At 35.9% G+C, this 24349-nt stretch overlaps 1 protein-coding gene across 1 annotated transcript; it reads right to left on the bottom strand.

Annotated features, from left to right (window-relative positions):
• Nucleotides 1-9714: 9714 nt before the first annotated feature.
• On the bottom strand, nucleotides 9715-20727 carry LOC136829525 (class E basic helix-loop-helix protein 23-like). Its single transcript, XM_067088347.1, has 2 exons — nucleotides 20074-20727; nucleotides 9715-14155 (listed from the first exon to the last, which is right to left on the bottom strand). Exon 2 carries the CDS (start codon nucleotides 14151-14153, stop codon nucleotides 13149-13151), a length of 1005 nt encoding a protein of 334 aa, XP_066944448.1. The 5' UTR covers nucleotides 14154-14155; nucleotides 20074-20727; the 3' UTR covers nucleotides 9715-13148.
• Nucleotides 20728-24349: the final 3622 nt, after the last annotated feature.

The raw sequence follows: 24349 nt of genomic DNA on the forward strand, positions 1-24349 counted from the left end.
CAAAGTCAAGAGATTAGAACCGTCAGTTTATCATTAGGGGTTCAAGAACGAACTGGAAACTTAAGCTCTAGGTCTTGTTTTGCCTAAGCACTGAATTACCTCCGTGATAGTCAGCGCCATGGTGCTTAGGGCCATATTAATCTCATACCAAAAGACTTTCCGAGAAGCGGGAGGCCAATACTTCCTGGAGCCAGCCCCTGAAAGGAAAAGACGCTGGGTGATATTCTATACAGAGACGCCAGAGGGACACAGCCTTCCAGTATATCAGCAAGCCTTCATGGGCGAGGTGCCTTACACCCTTTTTCTTGACACAGTCACACGCTGATTCCCATTTGCAGTTGGTTGTTCTGGTCAGTAGTAGGAAAGGTGTGAGGGGTTCCCAAAAATTAGCCTCAGAGTTTCCCATAACCACAAAAGTAATGGACTAGAAATTGACAAGAATTCATTCAGATTTCCCACTTTCACTTTTTTGTTACCGGAGGTCGTCTGACTCTTGTCTGTTTAGCTTTGGACATGTAATTCACAATGAGAGATGTGTATTATACTTTGGCTACATGTTTTTAAATTTATCTTTTACAGTTATACCTCTCCTTCCCTTAAAGACACATCATAATTAAAATTATTCTTATCGTATCAAAAACACAGCCATTCTTCCACCTATCATGACAAGTCGGCTGAAGTGAAAAGCCGGAACACTGGGAAATTACACAGGTGCTATCACAAAAGAAAAAATGTCGGAAACTGCAATTGTAAGCATATATATATATATATATATATATATATATATATATATATATATATATATATATATATATAGTTATGTGTGTGTGTGTGTATGTATGTATAAATATATGTATATATATTTACGTATATAGACACACAAACACATAGGGCCTATATAACATACATATATACATTTATTTACACACACACACACACACACACACACACACATATATATACACATACACATATATATATATATATATATATATATGTGTGTGTGTGTGTATGTGTGTATGTTACAGTTAAGATATTTCTCGGTAACATTTTCATTTCAGTTTCTTTACTATCCTTTTGCTATTTTTCAGCAGGGAGGCTTACACACTCATGTTGACCCCAACCCCGGATAAAACGAAAGGCTGGCTGTAAATAACTCGCGTCCTCATAAAAAGGAAACATAATTTTGAAAAATGGCAACAAGTCGTAGCGGTCAGTAAATGAGGGTAAGTCGTAACCGAGGGTCATCTGAGTAAGATATCTTAAGGCGTCCACAAAAATCGAACCCAACTGTTGGAATAAAAAAAAAGAACTCAGTTCTACTCTAATGCTACGGAAGCTGCAGCTGAAAGAGGAAGGTACTATTAACCAGAAACGAGATGTGCCTAACGAGCAGCAACTAACGAGGGGTAACTAACGGGACGTAACGAGCTATGAGACTAACGATTTAACCATCGTAAACGTAGCCATTGTCACCCTTCGACAGGTAATGAAAATCCATTTACATTTAGAGGGGATGATGGATGGAGAGACCGAAGGGGGGTTGGTTGGAGGGAGAGGTGGGTAGGGAGAATGGATCTAAGGAGGAGAAGGGCTGATTGGACATGGGAAGGAGGTAGGGAGGAGGGGGATTTCGGGGAGTCCAGAGTCATCCACTTAAATCGACAGATTTGAGATGAATGATAGTTACATAAAACGCCGTTTTGAAAGAGGGTTGACAGATGACTGGGAAAACATGGGGAGAGCGGGAGGGCGCTTTCTGAAAGCATTATGTAATGGAAACATAAAGAGGAAATTCAAACTGAAATGGTGAAGGAAAAGTAATACTGAAAGCTTGTTAGATCTAAAACAAGGCAATAAGAATGCTTCACTAAAACTATGAATAATTCTCAGATATATCTGAGGCGTCTCGACTCTTCTTCTGTGCACGATCTACGAGAAGATATCTCGATTCTTCCCAGGTTGTAATGATACAGTACTATCATCGTGTAGGCAATGCTGGATTTTCTACGTTACAGAGGAGGCGTAATGTCTCGAAACTGTTTGAAAATCATACTTTAATCTTCGAACTTGTGTTTTCCGACGCAAAGTTCATAAACAAGAAAATCAAGCGAAAATGAAGCTAGTCGCTTTATGGCTTACATTACAGTTCGATAAGTTAATTGCTTAATGGGACTGATCTTTTAAATTATATTCAAGGATTGTATAGTGACGAGAACTTTACTCAGTATACCGGAATTCCAAAAAAATATGCTTTCCTTACTGAAATTGAGTAATATGTCTTGATATGGTTCCTGTTTCGCCGATTCATATAATCCTCCATTTTTCAAGAGACGAGTCCATTGTTTACATCGGGAATGGATCCCTATATTTTTTCTTTTTCTAGATTCTCTCAGATTCCATTTAAGAACTTTAGCGAGGGCCTCTATTGCTTTTTTTTTTTTTTTTGTCACTTTTATCAAATGCCTTTTCTCTGAGAGAGGGCCGCTCAGAGGTCGTTAACCTTCAGGTTTTCAGCAAATTTTTTTTGGATAAAGTTGCCATCCCATGCAATTTCCACCCGAAGTTGCGTGCTCTACAAGAACTTAAAAAGATTAATTTCTCACGCGTTGTTATACAGATTACAAATTATTACCCTCTGCTGGTTGACTTTAGTTTTCTTTTAATTCTAACCTGTCAGTTGATATAAAGTTTATTATAACCATCATTATGCATGTTTGTTTTTGAACCTTCCAGTTGGCTTCGATTTAGTCTATTTGTAACTTTTATAAAATAAAAAACGATGTTGAAACTAGATATACCTAACTAAAGTGCAATTATAAACGATCAAAATGTTTGCGCCATCTTCTCAGCATTGCGCCAAACATGTGGTCGTCTAGGATACATACTGAAGGTTTCTTACACTATATCGGCAAAAAAATCTAAAGCTGTATTATTGCATCTAAAAACTTGTTCATCTAAACTACCCTTAAAATCAAAACTAGGAACTCGCCCCGATCTTCATTTCAGTGCTGCCTTCGAGGGTTTTCTTGTTAAGGAGCATTGAATATTTGTTCAGGTGAACATCTCGCTTCTTTTAAGTAAAGGATGAGGATGGAGAATATGAAACACAACACTATGCATCATAAAGGTAGATTTTTACGCGCTTATGGAACATCCAAAATAGAAGTGGAACATCCGCAACAGAAGTGGTTTGATAAATAACCAAAAAATTTCCACCTAGGGTTCAAATTAAGGTTACGTTCGTAATCTATATGCCGCAAAATCATTAGTTTTTGGATACTGAAAAGATAAACAATTGTTTTACAGTTGTTTAAATAAAGTATCGGAGGGAATATACCAAAAGAACTGAAACTAGCGTTATGAAACCTCAAGCCTGAGGATTAAATCTGCATTTCCATACCGGTTCGAGACTTATCGCGTCCTTTTCGTTGTGGATACTGTCCATTATTAATCAGTATTATCCACATGGAAGAGAGGACGAAATGTCTCTGAGCTTTATACAAGTGAAGACTCAAGTCCTTAGGCTTAATATAATATGATATGGTTTCGTATAGTTTAATATCATATAAGCTAATATAAAAGTAAACTGGAAGGAAACTGATGGAATGCTCTAAAATAATAAGACACATCCAAAGGTTAGTCCCTATGGAAGTAAATTTCTCCTTACGGCATCGATACACATTGTCATATCAGCCTCTCATTTTTATAAATCGTCTTAGAAATTCCATTTCTTCACACCCGCGTTCTTTCAGAAAATTGAGTCAGTTCTTCAGGGCATGACCATATTACTTCAAATATTCAGCAGCAAATGTTCATTTGCAGAGATACTTTATGAATTTACAATATCAAGCCGTTAGGCACACAGCGAAAGAGAGAAAGGCAAGTAATATATTTCACACAAGCTTAGCGAAAAAAAAGGAAAGACGAAAATGAATTTACCCTGGTAATTTTGTTATGTATAACTGATATGAAAGTGCTCCAGTGTGATGAGGGCTGCAGTGGCAAGCGAAAATTCTCATATCTAATGCCACTTACAGATGCTTCTTCTTTTGCTGCACAAAAATCGATATACGGAGAACATTTTTGAGGATTCCCTTTAGATTAATCTGTCAAGAAGACATTCTTCATTTTCTATTCGTCCATGTTTTCAATATTGTCTCCCGGTTTAGACTTACGCAGCCGGCTCGAATTGAAATCGTTAGACAAAAGCATGAGTTCCGTTAGATTACATACTCCTGTTTTTAGTATTAACCTTTGGCAACATCATTTCTTTTAGATTAAAAAAGTATTTATAATTCTGGTTATCCTTGGCATTCAGATCTCCCCAGACAATACAGTCGCGCCTTTTCTTAAGTGAGGTTCAATATCCAACTTTTTAAAAAACATTCTGCCTGCTGTGACCAAATTGTGGAATCTCCCCAATCACGTACGTGAATAATCCTCACTTGAAACGTAAGTTAATATCTTATTCATTATCCTCTGTTTCTGAAACTAGGCACTTTTAACAATAAATGTAAAGGTGTATTTACTATTAGTTGATTAAGTACGCTATGGACGGTGATTAAAATTTAAGGCATTTCAATTTTCGCTCGGAATTTCTAGTATCAATTACATTTGACAAATAGTATCAATGTAGAATTTTTTCATTTTTGTAAAGTATACAAGCGTACTATGATCACATGTAAGCCAGTATTTTCAGTCTTCATTTACCAAAGTCAACTGAATTTCATCTGATTAAGTAATTAGTACAGAATTATCAAAATAAAAGTTAATATTTTTGCTGTCATTTACTATTTTTAATAGCAATTAAATTTGGATTTATCTTTATTTGATTAAATTACGTGAATATGTAACAGGCGGAAAGTAACTTGATACTTAAATTGTCGCTAAGTATTTGTAATACCATATATATTTAACTAGAAATACCAAGATTGATTTATTTTCACTTGATAAAGTACACCGCTGTACGATGACCGAAATGGAAGCTTATATTTTATTGTTTTGGTCGCAATTTTTATTAGTAAATATATTTCACAAAAATACCAGGGTGGATTTAGTTTTATTCGATCAAGTATACTAATGCACGGTGATCAAATATTTAATTTAATATTTTGTTCGGTGTTTTTAATACCAAGTACAGTAGACAAAATTTTGTCATACTATTTTTATTCCCAAGTGCAGCTGACAAAAAAAAAATCACCATTCTTAATACCATGTACATCTAATAAACAATATCGAAGCGGATTCATTTTTCTTTGTCAAAGCACATTAGTGTACAGTGATCGAAATATAAGTTGATATTTCAGATTTCGCTCACTGTTTTCAACGCTAAAGTACTCTGAGAGAAACAAGCGAAGTCTACCTATTTACATTTGACAATGATCGGAATGTAAATTATCTCATTTTTTTATATTATGATACAAATAATGTCAAGGAAGAATAACTTCATTTGCTAAAGTACCTCACTATACATTTGTATTTTGATTTTCGTTCACTATTTTTTTATACCATGTGCACTTAAAAAAAAATTATCTGATAAAGTACTGACAATGTACGACTATCGAAATGCGAGCCGATATTTCAATTTGTGCTTTGTTCAATACGAAATATATTCTACAAAAATACGGAGGGGGACTTATTTTCATTCGATAAAGTATCTTACTGTAGCGCTATCGGAATATACGTTAATTATTGAATTTAACAAAAAATGACAAGGTGGATTCATTGTCATTTGATAAAATACACTAGTGAACGGTGATCGAAAAGAAAGTTAATGTTTAGATTTTTAGTACGATACAGTATATATTGAACAGAAATAGCTGGTGCAATCATTTCCTCATTTGAAAAAGTATTTTAGTTTATTCTGAACGAAACGTGATAAAATATTAATTGCGCAGCGCTCTCTGGAGATAATTCCTCCGTGCATAAAAATCGCATGACCTTGTGAGATTGGGTCAGTAATCTTCGTTTGTTGCTGATTTGCTAATGAAATATTTTTTGTAGATTAGGATATAGGGGTGAACAGAACCGTATAAGTGAGATACTTAGACTTTATAACTTACAATTGAAGCAAGAAAAGAAAGAGAAAAATAACAATAAAAAAATCGAATATAAAAAAAACAAGTCTATGATGAAACACTGACAAGGAACAATAAAACCCAGTTTTCTTATTAACATGGCATTTTATTACCCATCAATATACAAGTATGATACATACATTACTCTTTTGCCATCATCCATAATTATATACACATTACACAGAAAATCCTTGGTGCTCTCGACTAGAGGTCTGCTAAAACATCACGTGACTAGTGGGATAAAAATAAACGAACACACACACTTATTAATATATGCAATGTACATAACTTGCGACTATCTATAGACATATTCCAACATGGCTCCTTATTATTTACTTATGTAGTCATTTCCCGTCTCTAGCAGACATTCGTAGGGAATCAGTGTCATGCTCGGCGCTGGATTTTTATCTATTTAAGTAATAATGATAATAATAATCTGTTACCAATCAGGTGTTTCTTATTAGCAGAGACTCATTTATAATTTTTTTTTTCATATGACCATACCTTGCCTCAGACAACCATTTCTTGATAGCTGGAGCCAAGGTCCTTGGCTAGAGCTAGAATTAGTCTCTTATGATATGACGGAGTCCCAAAGACGGTTTGGTCTCCCTGCGTTCCCGTTCTCAGGTGTCCCCATGTTTGTATTCGATTACTCTTACTTTCATTTGATAATTTCCCAAACATGCTCCTTTTTTCCTCCTTATTTCACTTCTCTCTCTCTCTCTCTCTCTCTCTATCTATAGATATATATATATATATATATATATATATATATATATATATATATATATATATATATATATATATATATATATATATATATATATATATATATATATATATATATATATATATATATATATATATATATATATATATATATTAACAAAACATAACAGCCAAAGACAAGCTTTAAATCTCAGCCTCTCTAAGTATGATTGGGCACAAAACTGATTTAATGATTTATATAGTGAGAAGTAGCTATGAAGTATTGCCGGAGACCCAAAGACGTTTTGGTCTCCTGCGTTCCTCGTTCTCAGGTGTCCCCATGTTTGTATTCGATTACTCTTACTTTTCGTTTGATAATTTCCCAAACATGCTCCTTTTTTTACTCTGTTTCACTTCTCTCTCTCTCTCTTTCTCTTTATATATATATATATATATATATATATATATATATATATATATATATATATATATATATATAATATATATATATATATATATATATATTACACAGCCAAAGACAAACATTATATCTCAGCCTCTCTAAGTATAATTTGGCACAAAACTGAATTAATGATTTATTTAGTGAGAAGTAGCTATGATGTATTGCCTAGGATGTAGTAATTCATTTTCGTTAGCAGTATTGTTTGCAACTACAGACGGATCTATGCAAAAACAGAAAATTCGTCACTTACTGGTATGAGTCAACGCTTGCGTTATTTATCAATTCTGAGGTTTTGATTACCCCACACTTAAGCTATGTGAATTGTACAAAAGATTTCTTTGACATATTATTTTTATTACAGTGAAGGTCCTATCAATGTAATTTAAATTTTCCCTTGCACTCGAAAGTGAATAAAATTCACACTCCCAACTAAGTATACATTTTCCAATAGTTTAATATTTCCATTTGTGATGGTCTCTTTTGAAACTCGTCGAACAGTTATTTTTATGTCATTGTGAAAGCCCGTTTCCAGAGAGACCATCACAAATGAAAATATAAAAAATTTGGAAAATGTATATTTAGTTGGAAGTGTGAATTTTATTCACTTTCGAGTGCAAGGAAAAGTTTAAATTACATTAATAGGACCTTCACTGTAATAAAAAAAATAATATCTCAAAGAAATCTTTGTGCAATATACATAGCATAAGTGTAGACCGATCAAAACCTCAGAATTGATAAATAATGCAAGTGTTGGCTCATACCAGTAAGTGGCCGAATTTTCTGTTTTTGTTTAGATTCCTCTGTAGTTGCAAACAATACTAAGAAAATGAATTACTACATCCTCGGCAATACTTCATAGCTACTTCTCACTATATAAATCAATAATTCAATTTTGTGCCAAATCATACTTAGAGAGGCCGAGATACAATGTTTGTCTTTGGCTGTTGTTTTACTGATAAACTCTGCTGCTTCCGCTAAATTGATATGAAATAGTAGAACATGAGAAGCTGTTGAAAGGAAATGTTCATTATTCAGCGCATGGACTTTAACGGTCAATGCTTTGATTTTTTCTTCTTTTTTTAAATCATAACTGCTGCCCATTTATGTATTCACTTATTTGCTGTTTGGGTGGATTACCTTTGTATTTTTTATCTGCAGCCTGCATTTGGCTAAGAATTCTCCTATTATCTTATAAGGACATTATGTGACATGATTATTTTATAAGAATAAATGTATGTAAATAATAATAATAATAATAATAATAATAATAATAATAATAATAATAATAATAATAATAATAATAATAATAATAGGCCTCGAAACCATGGGTGTGCTAGTTTAGTGCTACCTTCTTAATTGACTATTGTGTCAATTTTTTTCACACCTTTACTGAGAGAGAGAGTGTTATGTTTGAAAAAAACGTAAAAAAAAGAATGTTCAAAGTCTTGTTTCATTTGTCATAATACACATTTTCGTTTAATTTCATTATATGTAAATGTCTTTGAATGACTAAGTTAGTATGCTGTATGAAGAATTTTAACCAATTGTCAAATCACTTCAGCTTCGTCAAATTTTTATAGTTATTGAAACTCAAATTACTTGAATATCAATATTTGCGTCCTACACATATTTTTATTTTTGCTGATACAGAGATATGAAAGCCCATATTACAGGTTAACTATAACCAGATTTTCGTAAGGAACTCATTTATATTTTAAAAATATATTTAAACGAAACTGGTAGTTAGTTTTCGAAAAACACATTTAAATACACTTTGCATTTAAAAAGCTGCTTGGCATTAAAGCTTGAGCTGTTAGAAACAAATAATGTATTTGTAATGTTAAACCACACATAAACAGTAGAAGGAGCGACGGAGAATCTGAAAGGGAACAGACGTAAGCTTCACAGAGAAATTACAGAATAAAATGCATTAATCATGAACATGTCATCCAGATTGGTAAAATCTTTTTACACAGATTTAGAGGTGAAAAACAAGTACAATCATAAATATAAAATTTACATAAAAAGGATATCATTCAAGCACTGTAAGAAATATGTTGAGGCTTATATATATATATATATATATATATATATATATATATATATATATATATATATATATATATATATATATATATATATATATATATATATATATATAAGTAGTAGTGAAATATCTCAAGGAAATGCACAGGTCCAACATAACCTTAATATAAAAAAAGTGGCTAAAGATCAAGAAAATATTGATGGATATTTTACAAATATTTCAAGTAATTATGATAAGAATTTTTGCCCGAAACCTTTAAATTCACAATCATCAACGTTGACGTTAATAGTGTAAACAAATAAATCAGACACAGGACAAGATGAGAAATATCCACAATTATTTTTGAGGTTGTATTATGGCTGCCTATTGTTATGAAATTTTTCTTTCTGTAGTTTGACATTTTTGTTATGAATTAATTTTTTTTTTACATAACCGTAGCTATCTTTTTCCAATTCTAACACGAACTTGATATGATTGGAAAAAGAAAGCTTCGGACGTGTTACCATATAATTGGGCTTGGAACTATTTCTGGAATAAAACAACTAAACAATTAGAGACTGCAAAAGATGAGTGCTAGATCACATTAATTTCGGCGAATTTGTCGCAGTAATCAACAGGAAGGAGGCTTACTCAGTCCTGACACATCGTTAACAAACAGCTAAAGGAGATATCACGAAAAGAAGCAAACAGTAGACTGGTTTACATAACATAAATGAAAAGCGTTATGTGAATTAGAATATTTTGATATTATACTGGATACTGCCTACATACACGAAAAGCAAAAGACATGTATGCGTGTGTGTTTGTAGCAACACCATTTTTCCCCTCAGGAAGGTCAAATCAGCCAAAGTGGGCAACGTGGCTGAGTAGTAGGCTACAGCGCTCAGCTCAAGTTTAATAGGTACGTGGATGAATCCCGACCATTCACACGCACATGAGAGTGTCTGCACGTGCGTGTACAGAACGATTTACATTTTCGTATCTTATAATTTTTCTTAGATGTTATGTTTGAATATTTTACGAACTAACCCTAGACAATAGAGCAAAAACTGAATTAAAACTTGAAAAAGGGGAGGGGTGGACTCGAGCCATACAGTACAAGAACTTGAGCGAATTATAATAAAGGCATGTAAAAAGAAAAACCATTAGCTATTTATTTTCAGAAATATGACAGAACGAGAACAGGGAATATTATACACAATAAAAATATTATGCATTAGTAATTTATATGATTTTTAATGGAAGACAAGAAAACATTCAGGGAAACGAACTACCTTCAACCCCAGCCCACCCCGCCCCCAACCCCAAAAATATAGGCTTGGATCCTCTCTGCATCCAGATCCAGATTCTTTTCAAATTCTAGCCAGCCCTTGTTTGGCCCACAACAATCACTCAGCAGAATTTGTTAAAACCCATCAATATAACTTTGTAAGGTATCTTAGAGAAAACCAGACAAAAAAAAAAAAAAAACAGATAGACACAAGTTAATAAGCACCCATCGACTAACATTGCTAACGGAATGAAATAACAATGTATCATGGACATCAGTGCTACGTCCTTTCGAGAATATAAGACGGTTCATTCATTTTCTTTCCGTCAAATACATAGCACGACAGAAAATTATAATTATTCAGAAGCAAGCATGGCTTGATTTATTATCTATACTAAAAACTGTCCTTGAAAATTTCTAATGACAATTGATTAACAAATTACCAAAACAACAAAATTCTACAAGTATGACGGCACACTCACTGCCACACTTAAATTGATGACCCACCAGCACGGTAAAATCATTCAGAAGCGAAAGGGAAAAAATACATATTGCGATAATCCTTAATGATAATTACATTGCACTTGAATGTTTAACATTTAATTAATAAATAAGTAAACTTACACAAATGCATGGGGCGTCATTGAATGCCAGCCAGATGTGACACGTCAGTGAGGCAAAATCATTCAGAAATAAAAGACAAAAAATCAATTCTGTAAATGAAGCTAAATAGCCTTGGACCGGGAAAGGCTTATATCTCAGACCTCCGATAACCCTTCGATTTGCTTATATAATCTTTCGGGGTCCAGCGAGCCACGCAAGAGACCAGAGATATGATTGGTTTCAGTCCCTCGAGGCCAAGGGTGTGGTAAGAAGTTAGCGATGTGTGATTGGGCCCGGCTTTGGAGGCGTCTTGTAATTGGTCGGAAAATAACGCGTGAGAACAACAGATCAGTAAGATATTGGGAGAATTCTAGGTTGTGAAGATAAGATGATAAATAGACACAAAGTATTCAGGTAATTCGTTAAATCAAGATATGAAGGATGATAATTATCTGTAAAGCCGAAAATAAACATTTAAACACTTGTAAATACCGATATTAATGATTGAATAAAAGAATTAACAAATAGGAAGAAAATAACATAAAAGTATAACAATTTCGTTGAGATCAATTAATTTTAAGGGCTGTACAATAGTAATTTATTTTACAATAAACTCTCTGGTTATTCAAATACCGTTTTAGTGAAATTTATTGCGATAGACTTTTAACTGTTACAGTTCCATGAGTGCTTATATGGCCACTTGAAAACTTATAAGCTTCTCTGGCTCTGGTCTTAAGTGTATAGAAAGATTGTATTGTATGGATACAATGAAATCGGGTGTTTGCTAAGCAACAAAAATTGTCTTATTATGAGAAAGAGACAGACAGACAGACAGACAATGAAAGAGGGTATGCAGCGATAGGTTATGGAAAATACAGGTACGAGAACACATTCAAATAAGATACTAAAGAAACTGGAAGTCTTAGCGGTAATCAGTGTGCCTAGCATCAACAGAACTGGTTTTGTTAGAGGAAGAGATAGAAATAGACAGTGAACGTGGGACACGATGTGGAAGACACAGATACCAGGAGAAATGTAGGTACTGAAGCAAATGTAAAATGAACTGCAGTCAATCAAGTGTTAACAAGAAAGGTCTTGGTCTAATGTTCTGCACGAGAGAGAGAGAGAGAGAGATGCCAGATACGTGGCTACCTGTTAAGGCGCGAAAGCGGTGGCGGCGACACGACCTGATGTCTTCGGCAGGAGGAATGGAACGGAATCGTCATCATCGTTTCCAAAAAACAATTTGGAATAAAAAAAAAATGGGAACCACAATGCTCGTTCTCTCGCTCTCCTTCATAAAAGCTCCAAAGTCTCGCTTTGTTTGTATCTTTCCCGTGCACGTCCTACGTCGTCTGCCTTTCAGCATCTTTGATCTGCCCTTTGTATGTCGTTCGGACTTCCTGGGACGTTCACCTGTTTCCAGGAGTAAGATGGAGTCATGTCCCTGGTTTTTATTTAGTCTGCAGTCGTTTCTTTTATCGATGATATACTCAATAGCCCATTTCTTGCACCTAATTTCAACTTGCTCATACTTTTTTAAGTCAAAATCAAACGGCTTGCTCTTTTTATTAGTGCGAGGAGCGAGCACTTTCGTGTGTTTGAGTATGTTAAGTTTTTCATACTGCCCGTCCTTTATCCATTTATATGAAATCCATGAGAAAACGTCAGAATGAAAGAATTCCTCTGCACACTCTGCACATACAACAGACCGCTTCAGCCTTTGTCATATATTGTTGATATATCACAACATTGTGGCAGGGCATCGGCCACTTCTGCATGTCCGAGGTTTATTTATCACCCCATTCAGTATAAAATGCTAGATCTTATTATTTTCAAAAGTCTTTGCCTTTGACTTTCACTTCTTGATCTCTGATTTTGTCAGATTAACCTGCCCTTGTGCCAGCACGGGCTCATTCTTTTAGATGAGCACCCTAGGAGTCTCAGAGATATGAGAGCGAAAAATGGCCGAGCGCCTTAAGATTGCGACTTGTATGTCGGCGCTGGATCTGAAAACAGCGGCTGCTGAGGCTTGCTATTCCGCTGTGGGTGCGGCGCGTGAGCCTGCGGAGGAAGCCGTGGAAAGCCCGCCGTAGTGGGCAGTGGGGTATCTGTGGGCAAGGTAGTAGCAGCGTCGTAAGCAGCAGTTGCGGGTGGCAAGTGTGGCAGGTGTGCTCCCGGCTGATTGAGGTAAGTGACGATTCTCTTGAGCTCTTCGATGGCATTGGACTGCATCAGGATGAAGTTCTTTGCCAGAAGGAGCGTAGCGATTTTGGAGAGTTTCCTGACGGAGGGAGAATGAGCGTAGGGGATGACTGCCCGCAGTTCGTCCAGCGCGTCGTTCAGGTCGTGCATCCGTCGTCGCTCCCGCGCGTTAATAGAAAGTCTCACGTGTTTCTGTTGACGGACTTTTTTACTGTTCCCGCCTAAGGCGCCCTGCGGACCGACAGTAGCCGAGCGCGTGCCGTCCTCGTCGCTGCAGGAACCACCCGTGCCATCGTCACGGGCGTCTCGCTCTTCCTTGACGGAGGACGGCGTTATCCGGCCTCCTCCTCCACCTCCTCCTCCTCCACCCCCTCCTACTGCTGGGTCCTGATTTTCAATGTTACCTGTCATGTTATGGTCCATGCTGGCAGCCATACTGTGGTCGAGGGACGGAAGGACCGCCATGTCCCGGGGGATCCCTGGGTCGTCTCGTCCTCCAACAGTCATGTCCCGGGACATCATCTGTCCCCGGTTCAGCCCCAAAAGGTCATTCCTCAAAATATGCATGGACTCCCGGGCAGCAACGTGATCCTCCCGAGAAGGCTGGTGGTGATGGTGGTTGTGGGGGTCTCGCGGGTAGTAGGGCGAGGGCGTGTGAGCGTTCTCGTGGTCTAGGCGTCTGCTGGGTGCCAGATGGGATGCCGCCCTCATCTCACCTCCGCCGCCCATGAGGTGCTGGACTCCCAACATCGCCGGGTAAGGGAAGGCGCTCATCATATCTGCGGTAAAAGACACAACAGACCTTCAGTCCAGGTAGAGAACTGGTATTGCCACCTGACTGAAAAAGATGTTAATTACAGTAATCAGCCTCTCTAATAGTCTAATGGTAAAAGTCTTTAGCTTATGAAAATCGCCATCTCAAAAAGTCCTGTTAATCGACTGTACCCGAAGGCACTCTGATATTACTATAAAAATGAACAGCTAGTAAACTCTGTAAGCTTATGAAAGTCTCTATCCAAGAAAGTTTTATTAATGAAATTCATACAGGAAATTGCACAGGTGTAAAAATGTGCATAACAAATATTTGTAATACCACTACACTCAAAGCCTTACTCTCAGCTGCAAGGAAACTTCGATGATGTAAGCCGATGACGTTAAGTTAAAGGTACTTAAAGTTCACAAAGACACCTATAATAATAATAATAATAATAATAATAATAATAATAATAATAATAATAATAATAATAATAATAATAATAGTTATTATTATTATTATTATTATTATTATTATTATTATTATTATTATTATTATTATTATTATTATTATTATTATACAAGATACTGTTATGGTGTACAATACTGTTTAGTAGTTATGATGCCGCCCTATTTGACTAACAGAAAGAAGTGTACAGATTTAAACTAAAACAGAAACATTATTTACACTATGGACTTAATTCTGTTATCCACCAAGGAAAATAATTATAGAATTGCACCTACGACACAGGCAGTATATAGAAATTTTAAATAAGAATAATAAAAATAAATTCATATAGATCTGCGTACTACTGTGTATATTGGGTACTCCAGGAAAAAATGTTGCGGTGACGAGCACAGTGTGGTTTCTGGTTAAGAGAAAGAAAAGCAAGTCTGGTTTTGGCAGATGTTACGCATATAACAGACAATCTGTACAAATCATCTAATCCATGTACCAACCACTTAAGGGGTATGCGTCAAGTATGGGATAAGATCATTAAAAAAAATTAAGCAATGGAAATACTAGGAAATAACATTTTACCAGTGCAGATGATTATACAAAGAAATTTCGTGAATATTGAACAGGCAAATGGTGGTCAATATTTAGAAAGCTTGTCACTTCAAACTATGAGATGTAAAAAGGGAGCTAATACGAACTGATGGAGCTATATATATCGAGACGACCGTTGAACTCAAATTTGATTAAATCTCAAAACCTGCAACCGTCAGAAAATGTAGCGTGTTTGCAGGTGGAGAGAATTCTATGGTTGATATCAGAGGGTGCGGCTGAAGGAAGAAAGAACTGCAAGTAAACTTGGACAGAGCCTTCAGGAGACTTCGATGGAACGACAACCTCCTGTGGAGTTTATACAGTATGCACAAAGTAGCCATGATCATCTTTTGAACGGCAATGGGTCATAGTAGGACCCAAAAACCAATGGATTGGAGGGGTACATATGCATATTGTGAGCTAAGCAATCATACAAATGTATGAAGTTGCATGAAGGTAATATCTATCTGTTAGAGAAAGCATGCGTGAGTTTATATACCATTTCTATCAAGCACAGGGCTGTCATCGCTCAGATGCAATATGCCTATGCATTTAATGCCAAAAGTATATCATTCGGGTATTAATAGTTCCTAGTAAGATATGATTAATACCGAAGGTTTTCGAACTGGAAATATCATGCAGCAAACACTACCTCTGTAAATAAAAGCATAGCTGGTAAATAATAATAATAATAATAATAATAATAATAATAATAATAATAATAATAATAATAATAATAATAATGAGCTAGTTGTTCAAGATTTTAAACTGGCGAATAATATCGGTTCTCCTGATGGACCGAATAAGTGCCTATAGGTGCCCTCCAAATAAGTGGTAATGATAATAATAAACCAAAAAATTATAGCTTCATATTCCAATCACCAGGTGTTAATGTTAGCGTTTACATGAATATGCTTTGTCTTCTAGATAAAAAATATAAAGTTTAAAATCACTTAGCTGTTATAGAAATCTAACTTGTGTCTAGTAACCAGCATTCTTCTGTTTTGTGAATAATAAAGTAAAATTCCGACGCTTTGTGTGCTATCGTTAGTGATACGATTTCTTAATTTTCTTAATCACTGTGATTAATATTAACCAACGTTATTTTAATCTTCCTCTACTAATGAAGATACATCGGTGCCCAAGCTACATTTATTACTGTTGCTATAATTGTTATTGTTATAAAAGTAATTGTTCCTCCCTTTTTTTTTTATCTTGCTAATGTTTGTATTGTCTCAGTTGTAGCTACATTTTGTATTCAAATATGGCAATGAGACGAAATAAACTAGGCTTAGATTATTTTTATTATTATTATTAATGCAGCTACTATTATATTTATGACATATTCGGAGAGTCAAGCGCACGACTTTCAAACCGTTATGCTGCTAAAGAAATGATAAGCAAAGGTTTATGTCCTATCTACCACAGAGTAACATGTAATATCGTCAAATTGTGAAATATTAGACTATAAGACGCAACGGTCTTTGCTGGTATTATCACTAATCGTTTTTATTAACTCATGTTATTATCAAAATTCTTTGTTTTTTGTCCATGCGTACGATTAAAAGTACATAATTTGCATTACTTTCTACGCAAAATATTTTTGATTTTCAGATGGAGGGAATATGTCAGTTATAATTATGTATTCGTGTACAGAGATACACAGTACGTATTTCTGCACACGCATGCGCACTCCTAGACTTATTTGCAGCTTGGGATCATATGGAGGACTTTCGACACAAGCGTGATTCCTCTGTACGTACACATAAATCAGCTAACTGATAATATTAAGATTCACATAACTAACATTTCTAAAATGCTTCGCTTGTTCAGCTACCTATACCTCATGGAGATACAAAATTATCATAAACCATAAAACTATAAAATTTATTTCAGAAATTGTTACTTTACAGTTAAGATACAGGAGGAGTAGTTATTACAGAATATTATGAGCAAGAAAAGTGACATATACAGATGCTGACATTAAAATTGTTGAGTGCTTCCGAATCATTGCTCAGAGTCCTTCCTTGTATTTGCTGTATTTACAATTCAAGTTTGATCACGCAAACCCAAGGAATACACATGAGAGCAAACAGACACACTAATAAATTAAAAACAGTCCTCACAATGAGGGGGATAGAAAGTGCCCTTAAGACTCTCACGCGAATGCCTCCGGACAATCTCATCACCGCTAGCTGACAACGATTTCTTTCTTAATTATTCGAATGGAATGACCAACTAGAACAGTGTTTCCCAAACTTTTTTAGTACGTGACCCCTTACAGCAGTACCTAACCTGTAATGACCCCCACATTTATAAGCCTTCTAAAAAGTTTAGCCCCGTTCCAGCAAGCTGAATGTAGTGCATACAGTTGTTAGACCCTCCATGACCCTCAGAAAAGGGCTCATGACCTCTTTGGGGTCATGACCCCCAGTTTGGGAAACTCTGATTACTAGAAGGTCAGCCCATTACTATTATCTATAACGTGGGCTCAACTCCTCAATAAAAGGAGCGATAAAAAAAAAAACGTAGAATTCCGCACCCATCCCCAATGAAACGAGAGATTAAAAAGAGTCGGTAAAAACAGAAGCAGGGAAGATTCCAAAACTTGACAGTAGAGGGAAAGAAGCAGTCACTGAGCAGAACAATCTCAAGATAGTTGATTCCCACAGAATAAATGCTGGAATTTTGAGCCTTTTGAAGGCAGTCACAGCGACTCCTCTTGGCTAGATCATGCGTTTTCTTATGGCTTTCTGATAATAATAACGCACAAAGAACATACTGATTGTGACCAGTAGATTCTGTATAATAATAATCAAGATAATAAACTTTATTCCACATCCATGATTAAGCCGTGTAGTGTGCGATCACAATGGTTACGAAAATACAGACTGAATATCGGCCCAAGACCACGGAGGGTGGCGCAGGTCCAGGGGAAACGCAAACAGTCTAATTGCCTATCATAACTGTCACCGAGTTAAACACTCAAGCCGATCCCCGTTCCTGATAGAAGGTCAGGGTTGAGCGTTGCCGGCCAGGCATTGCAAAATACCAAGCCTTACTGACACTTGCAACAAACTAGTAAATAACCTTGTGAGGCGGCAGTCATGTCAAAATAGAGTCCAGGATATGAATGGTGAGAAAATATCTCCACTGATTATCGTTCCAGTATAACAAAAACAGATGTCGGTATTATATCGTAAGTGGAGCTACATCCTGTGAAGTTCAGTTTAAACAGTGACAGTATTATATTTACCAGTGATCATCAAATGAAGAGGGATTAAACTGCATAACTTTTTACAGTGCTTCACTCTGATCAGTAGACTAATACATTTTACTGCAATTCACATGTTTTTTGTTTTTTTTCCGTCGGTAGTCCTTTTGCTCTGTCGATAAGAGCTTAACGCCTTGATGCTCTTTTCGGCTTGTCAGATGGGAACCTGCTCTCAATTTAGACAACAATAATTATAAAATTAAAAGTTATCAGTGCATAGATTTTTATCTCTGTGAAACAACAATAATCCACGAGCACATTTAGACCTACCGTCATCCATTCCGGGATCCATTATTTTCCTCTCTTAACACCTAAATAAGAGTGCCGAATAAAGGCATCGGGATGGTGCATAACGTTTCCAAGGTGGGAACCTGTAATCTTGACACTTTCTTATTCTGCCGTCGCTTTTGACGGTATGAATGCGCTAGCAATTAAAACAATAAATTTTTGACGTTAGTATCCACCCACACGCCATGTAAAGAAAAAACGACAGGAAAACAATGTTATTTTAATTAGTTAATAATTAATTAAACGGCATTTGACATCGCCATATCAAGGACCACCGAAAAATCTTCAATCCCAGAGGATTAAAAAACCATCACCCAGATAAATCCCGGAAAAAATTCTTGAGCACCGTCGTACTGGTTGATTATGCGATGTCTGCTATATCAGGGAAACCTTCGACAACAATTTCAGTTGTTTGACGGGACGATCAAGAGCTTTCCAAAGCTTATTTTTTCATATTCTACTAATTACCTGAAAAATTCATTTATCTGCTGATTGAATTATTTACATATATTCTCATTCAGTCCTCGCTCTTAGTAGCCTGTACTCTTTCAACAACAATAACAATAATAACGAAAGTTAAATCAACTGAAGGGTGCATGTGGGAGTGATGATTGCCTTTTCTATCTGGACTTGAGCCATCTCCTATTAAGTGAAATGACGTATTATGACGGACCTCTTTGAGAATATAAAAAACAGATATAAAATAGTATCAAGATTCAACAACTTTCGCTCTTTCCCGTCATTACTTTTGTCAACGCTTCCCTGAGCCACAGAGCAAGCTCAAACTGGACCATAAATCTTGAAGAGTAATACTTGAAATAGGAATGAAATGTTTACAGTAATTACACTGGCTGACGAGGGACGTATCCTAATGACGGGAGTGAGTGTAAGAGAACACATTTTTCTCTTTTCACAAAAGTAATAATTGTCTATAGTTGTAAGATTAATTCATTCTTTTCTGAAAATAACATGCGTTTTGAGCACTGGTTAGAAAAACTGCAGAAGTACTGAAAGATGTCCACTGGAAAAGTGGCCAATTCTCAATTACTACATAAAAATTGTTTAACTTCAAAGACATTGGGAAAGAACGTAAACAATATACATAAAAAACTCTTATGAGAGTATTTATCCATAAAGTTACAATCGAAACCATGAGACGGTCAATACAGTATCACCTAAAAAGGCACGTTTATCAATAAAGACTGAAAAAGATGATAAAAACAATGACAAGGGTAAATAAATCTCTAACCCGTACAGAAAATTTCTAGCTCCGTTTACAAAGGTAAATCTAATCACTATCTCAGTCTAGGAGTCATTATGAATCGTCTCACCTGCGATGAATGTTTAAGACTTTCTTCTACAGCTATAAATTCGCCGACTGTCAAACGTCAAGCATTCTTCGTTCATCAACCATGAAGTCGAGGTCAAGCTTACTCAAGAGGGAACAGGTATCCTCAGGAGAGCGATGGCGTCAGTAACGGGGCACCATCGACCAGCCAGTGCCTAACGACCTGGTACCCAACGTACTGTTGAATTTCACTTGGGGCCTCTTTGCTGGCAACGCGGTAAGAGAATCCACGACTTTCATTGTAACTTCATCTTGTAAAATGTCAAATGAAACGAATTCAAACAAATAAAAATGAAGGAGCTTTTGTCAGCCACGTGTTGGGACGGTTCTCCTTCGGATAATCCAAACTGCTGCAGTGGCAACTTACACAGCTCTTTGGAGCCGCGACTGGGCATTCACGTCTTCTTCAAAAGTCCTGAGGGCAAGGCGAAGTGGACTCTGGCCCGCGTGGTCTATGCACTGAGGTTAATTAATGTCATATGGAACACGTACATTACCGTTTCAACAAATGACTTTCACGAATGAGTATGTCACGTATCAGTTAGACGTATCAGTCTGTCGGTGGACCCTGTTGAGTGATGGACGCAAAGATGACTTTAGGGTCTGTTCACAGCACCGCCCAATCTGTCCGCCAACCACCGCCCGCACCGCAGACACATACACCCGCGATTTTTGTTTGCGCCGACCAATCACAGATGCTCGGCCTGAAAGTAGGCGATGAATGTGAAAGCTGTGACAACCAATCAACATTCCTATTTGCCGTGACGTCATTCGACCCCGCCTTCTGTTCCGTGTAACGCGTGTTGTGGTTGGCCAGATATCGATCGTATGCACCAATAGCCGCCTCTCCCGCCCCAGGGCAGTCGGTGCATCTGATATGACAGATGACGGGAATACATACTTGCTACCGAATTTTATTTACTTTTTCTGGAAAACGTCAGACCCTGAAAACAAGGTCAATGAATCAATTAAAGCGTCGGGTAATCCTACCCATCTCTGGAATGAATATATCCACACGGCTGTTCCCTCAAAACAAAAACACGGATGAAAACAAGTCATTTTTCCGAAGATAAAAGTTGAACTCAAAATGATGAACCCACCTTATGGCAGCAACGTGTGCGCTGGAATGTTAGACTCTATAATTTGGTAGATTGACTGCGGTTTGTTGAGCGCCTCAGACCAGCCATTTCAAGGGGGGTGAGGGTGGTTAGGCTATTGTTGCCCGAATTTATTTCAGGTCACAGAATATTTTCACGGGTATGGAACCGCTGCGAATTTACAGAAGGGCTTTAGGGGGGAAAATAAAAAGGGAAATCTTGAGAATGCACCTCTGCAGGGAAATGAAGAAAAAGAAATTGAACTATTTACCGAGATAACCGAGTATAGTTGGAATAGGAAGAAGAAGAAAAAAAGGAAAGGAAAAAAGGTCGATCGCTTTACTGGAAGGGAAAGCCATAAAGACCCGGCGAGAAAGATAATCTTTGGTGTCATAAACTTTGTCATGACGGTAACTTTTTCTTGTTCAAAGTTCCTGAAAGTATATTTTGGGGATGATGACTGCCAGCCAAGAGGAGGAAGACGGAGGGACATTCGCTGACAAAAATGGCTTTGTTTTTGGTTGCTCATATCCCTTTGTTTGTTGTCTTGCAGTTTTCTTATGTCTCTTTACCAACTTTGCTGTTAAACACCAAGTTTATTCATAATCCTTTTAAGATAGTAAACTAGCCTCAACTATGTTTGTGTATATATATATATATATATATATATATATATATATATATATATATATATATATATATATATATATATATATATATATATATATATATATGTGTGTGTGTGTGTGTGTGTGTGTGTGTGTGTGTGTGTGTTTGTAGGTCTGGGTCTTCCAAATCTTCTAGTAACCAAAGTAGCCGAGCTGATACTTATCGCTTACTATTCTCCGAGAGATTGTGCAAAAGACGCGTCGTACATCGAAATCTAACCTACATATGGAAAATCTGTCATTTCCCCGTATTAGTAGCATTTCTATCTCAGTCCTGCCTTCTGACTTCTAATATTCCTCTAAAAGCTTTATTCTCTTGTCACTTAAAATCTGTTGGATATGTAGCGGTTTTATTGTCAGTCTATTTCATTGCCAAATCTGACTCATCCTGCCCATTGTCTGATTTGCCCCTTTTAGTCTTCACTAAATTCTGTCTAAAGAGAACTTTTACTGGATATCATTGATTTTATATATTTGAAAGACTCAAACTCATAAATCTTTTCTCAACCTTGTGTTATTTCTCCATTTATTCAAGCTCTGTTCACATTACTTCTGTTTTGCTAAGTTTTTTTTTTTTTTAAGTAATATCTCACTAGAAATATGATGCATTCTATTAAGCAAGGTTTGTAAATCCTTCAGTGTTTTGCTGATTAAAACAAGATCTTTTTAACAAATACTTATGTAATTGTGCATATACATGTGTGTTTATATATATATATATATATATATATATATATATATATATATATATATATATATATATATATATATATATATATATTATATGATTTATGACTCAGGAACAGAACCCAGGTCTTTCAATTGAAAGGCATGGGCGCTGAACCACTAAGCCATACAAGTCTAAAAGAAGTTGGAACCTGAGAGTAACTGCACTCAAGAGAAACTCCTGGTATGCAAGCCGGAGAGGGAGAAGAAATCCCTCAAAATCCCTTTTTTTCATGTCTGTTGAACTCTCCGTCGTATGCTGTCACTTCTCTGTTTTATTTTTCCACTAAACAAGTGCGTTTTGCGGGATCTGGGTTAAATCATTGACGATTTACAAACAAAACTTCTTCCGGATCTTTCCCAAACGGAGTCAGGCTCTCCAGGGCATCTGAAGCAGAGAAGGACGAAGATGTTATCTCCGGCGCTGGAGCCGCTCTGGATTTGAATCCAGAGGCTTTGAAATGACTCACAATTATTCCCTCCGTCTCTATATATTTTTATATATTTCTAAGATTGTCTCAGAAATTACAAACCAAAATTTAAGATATCTATATATATATATATATATATATATATATATATATATATATATATATATATATATATATATATATATATATATATACTATATATATATATATATTATATACTATTTGATATTTTTTGTCACATACGCCATGACATATTTTTATGGACCGAAGGGGAATTTATTACACAAAATTCCCCTTCGGTGTATGTTATTCTGAGGTTGAGTGAATTAGATAATAAATGACATTTGTAGCTACATGTTTTATATATATATATTTATATATATATATATATATATTATATTATATATATATATATATATATATATATATATATATAATATATATATATCCATATATATCTATCTATATATATATACACACACACACTATAGCATCGAGTTAGGGGAGAAGGAGAATTCCTTGTAATTCCTTTCAATGTACTTTATTATGCTGACGTTTCAGGACCATGTGTCCCATTTTCAAAGCTATAAATTAAAAAGACAACAGAATTAAAAATAGACTCAGATTTTAAAACCGAGAAAAAAGAAATTTTACATAAAAGTATAAAAAGAAACATGACAGAGGGGAACAATGAATACCAAATAGTGCTGAAGGCAAAAGCTGAGTGACGTTCAGGGTCCGTTTTGGTTCCAACGGAAACTTTAGAGGTGTTGACGTGGACTGAGTATTTAATTGGGGAACTAGTTGTTTAATAAAAAAGATTCTAGTATTGACAGTTGGTGGTCATTCGAGGATTATTTTGAAATCCCTGTATTTTTCCCCTGGTCTCTTAATGAATATTCGGGGTTTGATAATTTAGCGCCCGTTCGGTAACTTACGCCACGATGAGAGTCTCATCTAAACAACCTACGAGTGGAGCCAACACATCTGGGGCAATTAAAAATATGACTCCTGAGGTCATCAAAGGGTGCAGACTTTCTTTATATTTAAACAGAGACTTGATCGTCATTGGATTATTAGGTATTAGTTTCAATTCGACAGCCGGTAAATATTTGTTTATTATTTGTCGTAAATCTTGCTAAAAATGTTTATCATAGATAAACACTTGCATAGAAAGACAGTTTAGGTACAATGATTCTGAATTTTGCATTTAAAAATTTGGCAAATGCTTGTAAAAGAGCTCAGATGGGAAACAGTTATAATAAAATATCGGTGGAGATATAGAATTTCCGCCGTTAGACAATGTAAACAGTGGTTTCAATAGGAAAACTGAAAAA

This window comes from Macrobrachium rosenbergii, chromosome 44 (assembly GCF_040412425.1).
Source record: "Macrobrachium rosenbergii isolate ZJJX-2024 chromosome 44, ASM4041242v1, whole genome shotgun sequence".
Taxonomy (NCBI): domain Eukaryota; kingdom Metazoa; phylum Arthropoda; class Malacostraca; order Decapoda; family Palaemonidae; genus Macrobrachium; species Macrobrachium rosenbergii.

Bases quoted from the DNA above. Each gene is read 5' to 3' on its own strand.
- LOC136829525 (XM_067088347.1), bottom strand. From the start codon at position 14,153: ATGATGAGCGCCTTCCCTTACCCGGCGATGTTGGGAGTCCAGCACCTC.